Source organism: Hipposideros armiger, unplaced genomic scaffold (genome assembly GCF_001890085.2).
Source record: "Hipposideros armiger isolate ML-2016 unplaced genomic scaffold, ASM189008v1 scaffold_14, whole genome shotgun sequence".
NCBI lineage: Eukaryota > Metazoa > Chordata > Mammalia > Chiroptera > Hipposideridae > Hipposideros > Hipposideros armiger.
The window spans coordinates 2,711,668-2,724,308 of NW_017731364.1; the positions used below are offsets into that span (position 1 = coordinate 2,711,668).

The 12,641-nt window shown below is 45.0% G+C and overlaps 1 protein-coding gene across 1 annotated transcript; it reads right to left on the reverse strand.

The window, feature by feature from the left end:
- Window positions 1-6,681: 6,681 nt before the first annotated feature.
- Window positions 6,682-8,294, reverse strand: MAGEF1 (MAGE family member F1). The gene is given in 2 exon segments (XM_019667946.1): window positions 6,682-7,602; window positions 7,605-8,294. Coding segments are annotated over 2 exon segments (888 nt in total). The 5' UTR covers window positions 8,083-8,294; the 3' UTR covers window positions 6,682-7,192.
- Between the last annotated feature and the right edge of the window lie 4,347 nt (window positions 8,295-12,641).

Consider the following 12,641-nt stretch of genomic DNA (forward strand, 5'->3'; position numbering starts at 1 on the left):
GGTCTGATTAAAGGTGATGGTATTGCCTGGAAAGGTCCACTACAAAGAAGGGAGAGAAAAGCTGCTAAGCCTGGAATCTCATGAGTTGTCCCATTTAAGCCTTGGCTTCGGCCTCTCGTGAGTCTTTTCAGTGTAGTGTGACTGTTGTTTGCAGTTTTGTTTCAGTGCACATGAAGAATCTTGATTAGCCCTTAGCTCATACCTACCTGCAACAACGTGTGGCTTCTCTTTTCCCAGTTTCATGACTCCCTGGCCATGCTGCTCCCTCTTGAGACCTTATTCTTATCCCCCAGATCATTTGTATAAGTAAATCTGAAAGATGGATGCAGAGTCAGCCCCCAAAGGTGACTGTGGGAGCAGGACTGCATTTCTGGGTAATCTGCTTGGGACTTCTATGATCCTTGTTTTCTCCCACACAGCAAGAAGAGAGATGGGTCAAGTTCCTGCTCTCCTCCCTCTAAACTCTTCCAAGGAGAAAGCCCATGGTTTTGGTTATGTCCTCTAAGAGGATCACTCACTCAGGGTCCCTTCCCTGCTTCAGTGTCCCTTCTCTGCTTCCATCTCTAAGTGTCCATCAGATATCCAACTGAGCAACTGAAACTCAATGTGCCTCAAGCCCTATCAATCTCCTTGACCCCAAACCAACTCCCCCTGGGCATCCAGCTGCTCTGATGAATGACTCTAGAGTTCTGCCAGTCGCTCCAGCTTGAAATTGCTTGGTTATCCCTCACATGTCCCTCTGTTTCATTTCCCACAGCGAATCAGTTCTCGAATCATTTCTAGTTACTCCTCCAACCAGTCCTTTCCCACTGCCATGCCTGCTGCCACTACTCCCCTGGTCATGCTGTCTTCAGCTCCTGTTTGCACTATTGCCAAGGTTTCCCACTTGGCCATCCTGCTTTAGCCTCCCGCTTCACAAGCAGCCAGCCCACCTTCTAAAGCACCATCATGCACTCATTGCTGTCCATCAGCCACTGCCCCCAGCTGCTTTCTCCATCCACAGCACCTTCACTCCTCCACACACTCTCTGCTCCACCCTAACTGGTCCCTTGCAGTTCCCAGGACACTGTATGCATTCCTGCTACCTTATCTTTGCTGGAGTCCTTTCTTCCATTTCAACCTTTTACCTAAATTCTAGCCATCTCCAACACTATACATAACACCCTAACATTTTGAAAACATGAGGAGAGGTGGGAAAAGTGGAGGGGAGGGAGCTATAGTTGCTGGCAGTACTAGAGGTAGAGGATTTAGTTCATTTTGGTGCAGACTTTTGCTTTGTTTTGGGAAAATCAACACAAGCCTGAAACTGCGTAATCACTGCCAGCCTGAATGCAGATGTTCACTCTTCTGGTTCAGCGACGTAAATAGCCATGCCTTGGGAGACAGGGGCTGCCTTTTTGTGCCTTTTTTATCTAAGGTTTGAGGAGAGGAATTGTGGAGGAAGAGAGCCTAGATTTGTTGCTGTGGAGGTGACTATTTTCAGCTGAAGTTGGAGAGTTGCTTGCAAGAGATCACAACCTTTCTGAGGAGGTTGGAGAGGGCCTGGCACTATTTGTTTTGGGACCCCGGTGATATATCTTGGCACATAGCCAGGGAAAAGGACACTCCATCCATCTCTGCATGGAACACAGCATCCCTCCAGAACCCGGGAGTCATAGAGGAGGCAGCAGCCATGGATGCTGAAGACCCCACAAGAAGCAACTCCAGCAGAGGCCTCCACAAGCTCCACATGGATAGATGGACTTGTGACATCATTTGAGATGTCCCATTGGGGGCTCTCAGAAATATTTGAAGGAAATATTGCATGGAGTGGGGCTCAGTGTCATTGCAACTCATTGTTCAAGTAGCAACCAATCACTTATTCCCTAGGCAGGTGAAAACTAAATGCACACTACACCGTTAACCATGGTTGCTTCTGCGCCAGCATTCTAGAGAGTCCATTTTCTTCTTTATATTTTTATGGAACTTTCCAAATTTTCCACTCTAAGCATTTGTAATGAGAAAAACAAAAGCTATGAATACAGAATATTTTCACTTTCCTTCCCCTTCTGGCGCAGCGGAAGCCCCTGCACTGCCTAAGGCTACTGTGGTTTCTCCGCCTGCTGAACTCCTGCAGTAACTCTTGGGTACAGATCCGTGTTTGTTCATTGTTTTTGGTACTTGTGCCAACTCTGGGAGCTCCTTCAGGATAAGGAACTCATCTCTTACTCGAGCCCTCCCCCTCCACTCACTCTGCTTTCAGAAGCTGTTCCTCAGAACTTGCCCGGCCTGCTCCCACCCTGGGCCTTCGTACTTGCTGTTTCATCTGCCAGCATCCCCTCCTCCCTCATGGCCCAACCAGCTTGTGGGCTCACGGCTTCTCACCTTCAGTTTTTACTCAAATGTCAATTCTCGGCGAGGCTTTCCCGGACCAGGCTATTTATAATTGCACACCCTCCCAGTACTCAGGCCCCCTTTCCCGCTGCTGCATTTCTCCCTATGACGGAGATCTCCACCCGACATGCTATGTAGTATATGTCTCCATTCCGTCTCCTTACACTAGTATGTCAGCTCTGTGACGGTGAGGGTTTTTGTCTAGTTTGTTCTCTGCTGCAGTCTCATCACCTAGTACATATGCCTCCTATGGATAGAAGATGCTCAATAAATATTTGTTGAATGCGTGAGTCCATTTTATAACAATAGTTACCACGTACCAGGTACTGTGGTAGGTGCTGAGTCATTCCCTCATTCAGCCTCCACCGTGTTTTGAGGTCGGTAGGATTATCCCTGTTTTAAAGGTGAGGAAACCAAAGCTCAGACAGGTTAGGTGACCCAGCTGAAGCCACATGCTGTCATGTAGCAGAGCGAGGCCAGGAACGTCCACTCCAGGAGGTCTCCTCTGACCTAGTGGTTCTGGTAAGGTGGCTGTCCTTTGCTGGGCTCAACACCCAGCAGGCCTCCGAATAGGCTGAGGCTGAGGCTGCTGCTCCCCCTGTGCTGATTCATTCCCCCGCTGCAGGGACCACAGAGCTGCTGCTCAGAGGTATCATGCCTCAAAAATGGGCTCCTCTCCCAATAGGTCCCTTCTCATGACAAAAAGCCCACGACCCTACAACCAGAGAAGCCAGCTTGGCCCTCCCCTCCTTACTGCCTCTACTCTCTGGCTTGCATGCTCTAGGTTCTGATGTAAATGAGCACAGCAAGAAGTTTTCTTTCCTTCTCTCTAGCCCATTTTCCCAAAGGGAGGATGGTTGCTCCCTGAGCACCTTCCGAAGACCAGCAGGGTGGAATACCAGCAAGAACCCAGAAGATTTAGGTTCAAGTTCTGGATCTGCTGCTTGCTAGTGATGTCATGATCTTGGGCCAGTCATTTAACTTAATGCATTGACAGAACAGAATTATTCTTTCCCTGTGGTTTCCCTATAGTATTGTAATATTGGCAAATGTGGAATCTGCCTCATGGGACCGTTGTGCAGACGCATAAGACAATGTGGTTATCATACTTAGCACCATGCCTGACACAAAGCTTAATAAATGCTGGCTGCTATTGTTATCGGTCATGACTGGCTCGGAAACTGGGCAGGGTCTGCAATCAGCTGGTAGGATGGGGTGTGGGCGTGGATTGTAGCTGGCGACCACTCCAATCACCCATTAAACCCCTAGAGCTTCAGTTCTCAGAATTTGTATTCCTTGTTCAAGGTCACATAGTCATGACTTTTAAAAGGCCTTGATTAGGACATTTTTCAGAATACCTAGCCTTCTTAGTCAGTGAATTATGTTTCTGCTAGGAGGTAATTGTTGCCATCTCTGCTGGACAGCACAATTTGAGGAATAATTTGCACAAGCATCAATTGCCACCATGACCAAGGCAGGAAGCATAATTATCTCTAGTGGAAACTGTGATTGAGCCTGTGAATTGAGGCCTGATTTGCAGGGGCTGTACATGAACTGCCACCTCTGGAACACTATGTGCCTGCTAGATGTTGGGGCTGTAATCAACCTGTTTCCAAACACTCATTCTCCAAGTTCCAGTGCGTCGTAAGTCCTGACTCTGGTGTCAAGATCTCTGCTGAGTCTGTGGCTGAACTGAGACCTTCCTATTGTCCAAGACATGATTCATAGTTTTCCAGGGAATTTCCTTTACTGGCTTTGCTTCCTAGTTGTAGTATAATCAGTATGATTTGGAGCAATCCATCTGCCACCATTCCCCCAGTAGCAATGCCCTGCTGTCCCCACTCAGTGTTTCACCAGAAGATCTAGTTTTATTTGTGCCTGAAGGAGGAGATGGGGGGGATCCAGGCCTGCCTTTTCCCTCCTGTGAATGACCATATACAATAGAATTCATCTCTTGCCCTCACCACGGCCAGTGTCTGCTTTACACATGGGCCCAGAGGCCATACTTTGAGTACTTCTGAGAAGCTGATGATGGCATCTGTGACATGGGAGGTCTTTCATCCTGAGGCAAGGGTATGTGCTCTGCCAGCCCTTTGTACCATCTGGAAACAACACTGGGAATCATATTTGCAGGTCTACAAATGTTATTTGATTGTTCCATGGCATGAAAAACTTAATTTGAGGCTTAGTGGAGAGAGCAGACTAAAGAAGGCTGAGGCAACATGGCCTTCAAGGGCAAAACATGCTGAGTTTGAGCAAAAACACACATTCTCCACACAGTCAGCATTCTGTGAACACTGGGGAGAGTACGCAGAGCTGGGATCAATGTTCATGGATAATTCTCCAACTTTACTTTGCCTCCTTTTGACTCTCCTGCAGGCCAGTGTCTTGTCATAATTACCTTGGCTACACAATCCTTGTTTGTATCCCCAGAGAGACAGTAATGTTTGAAGTAAGAACATGAGTCCAGAGACAGATGACCCAAGTCTGGAAGGAGCCCCAAGATGAAGGAAACGTAAAATAGTGAAAAGTGCAGGCTTTTGACTAAGTCAGACTTCAGTTCCAATCCTTGTTTTGTTATGCACTATTTGTGAGACCTTTATAGCTTCTCCGAGTCTCAGTTTCCTTAGTACAAAATGGAACAGATAATGTCTAAACTGTAAGACTGTTATAAAAATCGCTAAAACATATGTAAAGCATAAAAAAGCTGGCTCATCTTAGGTATTGAGTAGATGGCAAGTATTACCATCAACATCTGTAAAATGGAGATATTTAGTAATAACTTTGCAATGTGGTTTTGAAAAGTAGGGAAGAAAATGCCTTTGGCCTACAGTAGATGTTTAATAAATGGTACTGTTGTTAATCCCATCTTTGCCAGCAAAGTCACATCTGGTAAAATAGGGAATATTTCTATTCTACCTTACTCCCATAAGGACTGGAGGGAATTATACATGCCTCGCTTGTTTTTTTGGAGTTGTGATAACTAAAATCACACACAACATATTGGAAGTGAGGAACGGGGAACAATGCGCTAGAATGAAACACACTGGATTGAGGGGTGAGGGACTTGGGTCCTAGTCTTGGTGCTCTTTTGCTGACCAAGTGACCATAGGTAAACCACCAAGTAATCTCACTTTCAGCTGCAGGTTCACACACTGCTGACCTCTCAGCTGAGTGAGAAAATCAAATGTGAGAAATTGTTATTGTTTTTTGAGGATAAAGCCAGTCTTCCCTTTTTAATCTTTAGAACCTAGCAAAGTCCTTGGCATAGAGTGGGCACTCAATATTTTTGTTTAATGAATTATAATTTGTCCATAAGTCACATTTTTAATCATTAGTAAATTGTTTTGCCTATAAGCTGTTAGTCTTTCATCTCAATCTAATCTGTTGGATCCCTGGGCCTGTGTCCCAAAGTATTTGTATTCCATGCTAACCTTAACATACTCAGAAATGTCTTTTGGACACACCTGGAAGTAGAAAAAAAACCTGACAATAAAGAGAGAAAGCTGCTCTTCTGTATTTGGCAGCTGTAGGGCAGTTTTATAATTCCCCCCAAACCCATCTCTGGTTTGGTTACAACTCCTCTAGATTCCTCATTATTTTATGTACCCATTCTACAGGATTTATCCCCCGAGTGAAGGTGGTAGGCATTGCAGAGGCCTGGGCTGCTTATGTAGATAACCCTTCATGGGTAGTCAATGTGAGGGATGCGTTACAAGTCTCCTCCAAGTGGAAAGCGGTCGGTGCCAGGGGAGAGATCTTTAAGTGTAACTTCTCGGTAGTAGGGTACATCATACGTACTCTCCCCGTGCACACTACATATTGTCCCAGAATTGTTATATTTGGTCTCGGAGGGTTTTGGTAGAAGAGGGAACCTTGTCAAGGTGAGAGAAGGGAGATGGAGAAGACCAAAATGCTAATAGTCACCATCACTGTGTACTGTAATAAACTGCCCTGGAACAAGAGCCCTGGCAATGGTGGAGTGTTTTCCAGATCAAGACTTCTTCCCACGTTACTGAGGAACACCTGTGATCTTGTCGTTTTTAATACCATCTCCCACCCTCAACATCTTCTTCCTCTTTTTCTTCCCCTCCCCTCTTCCACCCCATCTTTCACCCCTCCTCCCAAAGCCTGATTAAAGCTACAAGCATTCCAGCTGGGTTAGGTGTCTCTCTGTAGCCTTCAACTCACTGCACTTAATTTCTGGTTTATTTACTTACTGTCCAGTTCTGAAAAGTACGACCTTTATCTTGTTCAACATCCTATCCTCAAATGCCCCAAATAGTGCACCACACTAAAGATGATGCTTAACAAATGTTTATTTAGTGTACCAGAGTATATTTCTAATTTACTGCATTTTTTTCTCTAGATACTATAATAGCTAAGCAAATAGGGGTACATGCCAGTCTTTTTCCTTTATACAATAGACAAAAAGTGTTGGGAAGCTAGATGCCAATCAGCTATTTTTTTTTCCTGGTACGAGATCATTATAGTGCAGTTCCTTCAAACCATTGAAGTACAGTACTACAATGCTGCATAATTTGTTCAAGATCACAGAATAAAATACAAAGTTTTTCAAACCATTTTACAAAACTGGCCAAACTCTACAACAAAATCCTACAAGTAGAGCAATCTCATTTATAAACATCCATTTAACAATATTTTAAACATCACCTAGCAAAATACAAAAGTTAAATCCTAGTTACACAAATACAACTCAAGAAATAACAACCCTCCCCCACCTATAATACTTAGGGCTCAAAAGTAGCTTCCATACCCCCACCCCCACCCCCTCAGGCTGCTCGCCTTTTCATCAGCCCTAGCTCGCATTGGCCCTGGCCCTGACTCGAGGCCTCATGCGGGCCTCAGCTCTGGCCCTGTCAGACTCATCTGCCAGGGCCTCACGGTACTGCACTGGCCATTGCTGGGCTCCTTTTTTATGGAGCTTGGCCACGAACCCCAGGATTTTCATCTTGATGGTTTCCAGGTTGCTTCGGGGACCTCAAGAGAATGCACATTCCGGGCGATTGGTGTGAGGCACCCGCCTCTAATTGGGGTATCGCTGCTGCACAAAATCTTCCATAATAAGCCTCTTCGGGTACCCAAAGAGGAACTGGTACTTTGAGGGGCATACCCGCAACGGACGCAGCATCTCCCACACCTGTGCCTCCCTGGCGCTATTACCTTTCATGTAAATAAGGCCCAAGGTCATCATTAAGAGACCCAAGCTCCCAGATCCTCCTCCCCCTCAAGAGGTTTTAGTTTGCTGATCAGCATGTAAGTGTGGTGCTTGCGACCAAGCTATTTCAGCTCAAAACCAAAGACATATCGCAGATGTTCTGCGACCCTAGCGATGATTTCAGGGAACAGAGCTTTCAAGTCACCAATAACGTATTTCACCATCTCGGAGCAAGTGATGGGACTCTTCTTTTTGCCCTTCATCAGCAGGAAATGCAACTCCGCCACCGTCCGAGCCAGATGGCGGTAGGCCCTGCGCCAGCTCACGGCCCTTGCACCTTTTGGGGTGCGGGCGGGCTCCACAACCCCCTTCTCCCTCATGGCGCCAAGGTCCTCCTTGGGACTCTCCTGCAGCAAGGGGCTCGGGGCCTCCTCCTGCGAGGCGGTCAGGGTCTCACCGTCATGACCGCCATCCTTCTCCCCCTCAGCCTGAGGGATGGGGAGACTCCCGCTCTCGTGTTTCTGCAACATGTTTTCGGGCAGCCAGGTGCAGAGCGCGAACACGGGTCGAAGGGTGTGCGGGCCGCTGCAAAAACCCCGGCGGTGGGGTCGGACAGCGGATGGCGCGGCGGGAGGAGGACTAGAAGAGCTGACAGAGGGGGCTGTACGGCTGCCGGACTGCACCGCAGAGAACGCAGGACCACTGCCGCAACGCCGCCGGCGCCAAAGACGCGCGGCGCGGCCACTGCGCAGTCTCAGTCCGCGCTCGCGCGCCGGCTCGCGGGGCCACTTCCGGCCACCTCTGGCAAGATGGTGGCCGGGGCTGCAGGAAGACCCTCCCTTTCCGGCTCCCTCTGGGTTTTGGGGGGTACGCGCTGGCATCTCTGTATGCCGGCTGTTTTGGGGAAATGTCCACTCATCGCTGCTTTTTTAGGCTCGAGAACTGGAGGGGCGGTGCCGGGGTTTTCATTTCCAAGGCACGCGGAGTGGGGAATGTTTCAATGTACACGGATGAAATAGGGATGGAGTTGTAGCCACGTCCTTTCAGCAGGTGCTCACTTATAAGTGTGTGTATCTCGGATTTTGAGTGATTTACTGTGGCTCAAGTGCGGAGTGCGTGGAGGTGAAAGCTGGGAGATAAGGCTCTGCGGGCCAATTAGTGAAAGGCCTTGAACAGGATAGGATGCTAGGGAGGTTGAGATTTATTCTGAACACGATGGAAAATACTACAAGGGGATTTAAACTAGGGAGTGTCTGGAGCAGCCTCTGTCTTCACAGTGTCCCTCATGGCAGTGTGGAAAATGGACTGGAGCAAGGCCGACCAAAAGCTGTGAATCCAGTTTGGAGTTTTATAGTGTAGAATAGGAACTGGGATTTGGTCTGTCTTGTTCATTGGTGTATCCCTAGCGCTCAGAACAGTGCCTGCCACTTTGAGGCACCCCGTAAATATTGTAAAATAGATGACAAAGACCCCGGTTAAGGATAGCAGAGTCTACAGAGATGAAAGGAAAATGAAGAGATATATTGAAGTACAGCTGGCAGAAATAGTTGACTGATGGGAGGAAAGGGAGATATATATTTTTTTACCTAGTCAAATGTAACTACTCCTTTTTTTTTTGTATGCCCTACTGTGAACTTTCTCCCACTTCTCTCCCCCACCCTTCTCTCCCCTGACATTTAAGGTTCAGCTTAAGTGTCACCTTTCCAAAATCTTCCTTAGTCTCCATGCAAAGTTATTTACTGCCACCTCCAAATCACCATAGCAATTTGTTTTTATTTAATATCCACTTATATAGAACTTATTATGTGCCAGGCTATGTCCTAACCACTTTTCAAATATTAACTTACTTAATTCTCATTAAGGTAAGTACTATTATTATCATCCCTATTTTACAGATATGTCTTTCTTACGGTGTTTGCTGTTTACTAGCTATGTAATCTTGGGCAAGTTACCTAAACTCCCTGCCCTTTAGTTACCTTATCAGTAAAATGGATGTAATAGTAGAAACAATATTGTGGAGATTATGTGAAGTTGTGCATATAAAGCATTCAACAGAGTGCCTGACAAATATAGAGTGTTCAATAAATATTCACTATTATTTATTGCATATTTCTAACATGGAGATAATGTGCTAGGTATTTACATGTATTAACTCATCTACTCATAAGCTCTGGTAGATAAGTGGTATTATTATTTCCATTTTACAAGTGAAGTAACACACAGGGAGGTCAAGTAACTTGCCCAACATCACATGACTGAGATTTGAACCACAGTATGACTCCAGAGATCATGCTTTTAACCACTGTATTAATAAATGTTAATTAGTATTATTGACCATACTCTGCATTATAATTATTTTTATGCTTGGCTTATTACCTTCCATAAACAAACATCCTAAAAGCTCGGGCCATGTCTTTAACTTTGTCAAGAGCCCCTCAAAGTTGACACTCAGTATGTAATTGTCACTGAATAAATGATGGAAAGCTTTACTTCTTTACATAGGAAATAACACTTTTTAAAAAAAATTTTTATTGGGGAATTGGGGGATGGGAATAGCGCTGGGGATTTGGGGGAAGGGGAACAGACAAGTTGCTGTCCTTTTTTGTTCTTCAGTCTAGTTGTGGAGGACGTTGCTTCACTGGCCCAAGTTGGCACCATCATTGTGCTCTTCCCGGGTGAGACAGATCAGTCGCTGGCTTCTGGACGGCCGCTCACGCTGGCTGCTGGCTACACACGGTAGCCCATGGCAACCCACTGCCACAGGGGCGGCAGCCTATGCCGTGGCCGGCGACTCATGGCAGCCCAGCTCCAGGTTGAGCTGTGTTCAGCATCTTAGCTGTGGAGGGCAGTGTCACTGGCCCTCATATGTGGGATCCGAACCGGGGCCCTGTGGCGTCCCAAGCCAGTTCTTAACCAATGCGCCACTCGGCCAGCCTGAAATAACACTTATTTTAAGTAAATATCTGACAATTAGACTTTTCTAGATGTACATGGAACTCTTCATTTTAAAAACTTATGAAATATATATACCCCATTTATACTATATGACTTACAGAATCTGCAAGTGTGTGAATGAAACAGGAAGATGTTTATTATAGTCTAGCTTGAAGCTGTTATTAGTTTCCATTGTGCCAGACATTTTATGTACAGTATAATTTAGTCCTCACAAATCCCTATTAGGAAGGTATTATTACCCTCATTTTACAAATGGGAACACAGTCACAGAGAGGTTAAATCACCTGTCCCAAACCACCCATCTGTTAAATGCTAGACTGGAAATGAAAACCTAGATCTATTTAATCTGAACATTGTACTCATGACCCCCATGCTGAATTGGCTGGTTATTTGTTTCTCCTGAAGGCAGAGAGAACCACTCTTACCTAAAAGGACAGCACTAGAAATAAAATAGTCCACTTATACCGGGGGTGCCAAAAAATGTACACAAGTGGACACTTTGGTCAGCATTGCTCAAGCAATAGTTCACCATAATCAGAAGTGTCTGGACGCTGATGGTAACCACTTTGAGCACCTCTTGTAATTGCAGAAGTCAAATGTGACTTGTATTCATCTTTTGTTATCAATATATATTGAGTATTACAATTTTCATACAGTTTTCCTTTTTAAAATGTGTATACATTTTTTTGGTACCCTTTGTATGTCTTCCTCATATCAAACATTGCCAAGAAGACATGTAGGAGATATATGCATGGAAAGGAGCATATAGGAAATACACTGGAAAGAATTTTGAGTAACAAATTAGCAGTAATGTATGGCAATTTAAAAAACTAAATGAGTAATATACTACTACTCATCCAAAAAAAGGAACAAACTACTGATAAAACATGGATGAGTTTAGTAGACATTATGTTGAGAAGGAAGAAAGATACAAAAGATTACATATAATATTCCATTTAATCTGGTATTTAAGATAGGTTAAACTAATCTGTGGTGCTACATTAGAACTGTAGAGGGGTTGACTGGAAAGGGGTATGCATGAACTTTCTGGGGGTGATGGGAATGTTCTTTATCTTGGTTTGGGTGTAGGTATAAATTTGTCAAAGCTTATAAAACTTCCCTTAATTTGTATGCATCTCACAGTATATAAATACACCTAAAAATTATGAAAATACAAGTTTTTTCTATTGAGGTATAATTGACATAATATTAGTTTCAGGTATACAACATAATGATTCTATATTTGTATATATTGCAAAATGATCACCACAATAAGTCTAGTTACATCCATCACCATACATAGTTACAAAATTATTTTTTTCTTGTGATGAGAACTTTTCAGATGTACTCTCCCTTAGCAACTTTCAAACATGCATTACAGTATTATTAACTATAGTTACCATGTATGAAAGATTTTTAAAAAGTGAATCAGGGATGGCCGAGTGGCGCATTGGTTAGGAGTTGGCTTGGGACGCCAGCTCTGAGCAGCAGGGCCCCGGTTCGGATCCCACATGAGGGCCAATGACTACAGCTAAGATGGTGAACAACAGTTCGACCTGGAGCTGGGCTGCCGTGAGTCCCGGCGATGGTGTAGGTTGCAGTGGGGCTGGCTGGCAGTGGCCATGAGCTTTCGTGAGCTGCCATGAGTGGCTGTCCAATGGCTGGCAAGCGACTGCCTCACCTGGGAAGAGCACAATGATAATACCAACATGGGCCAGTGAAGCGACGTCCTCCACAACTAGACTGAAGAACAAAAGGACAACAACTTCTCTGTTCTCCTCCCCCAATTCCCCAATGCTGTTCTCCTCCCCCAATTCCCCAATAAAATCTTTAAAACAAAAAAAGTGAATCAAAACTCTATGGGGCATGTATTTTTGTCCTTATTTTATAGAAGGAATCAGAGGAATTCAGGAAAATTAAGTAACTTGCCTAAAGTTACCCAGTGAATAAATGGCAATGCCAAACCAAATCCAGATATTTTTAACTCAAATCTCGTAATACTTTTCAAGACCATTGAAGTGGCTTTCCTGTTCAGATTGTCACTGAAATTCACAAGATACAATAGGCTTACCAGGCATGAGGTTTACTTCACCTTAAGAAGGGATACAGAATAAGGAGCAGAATAACCATGTTA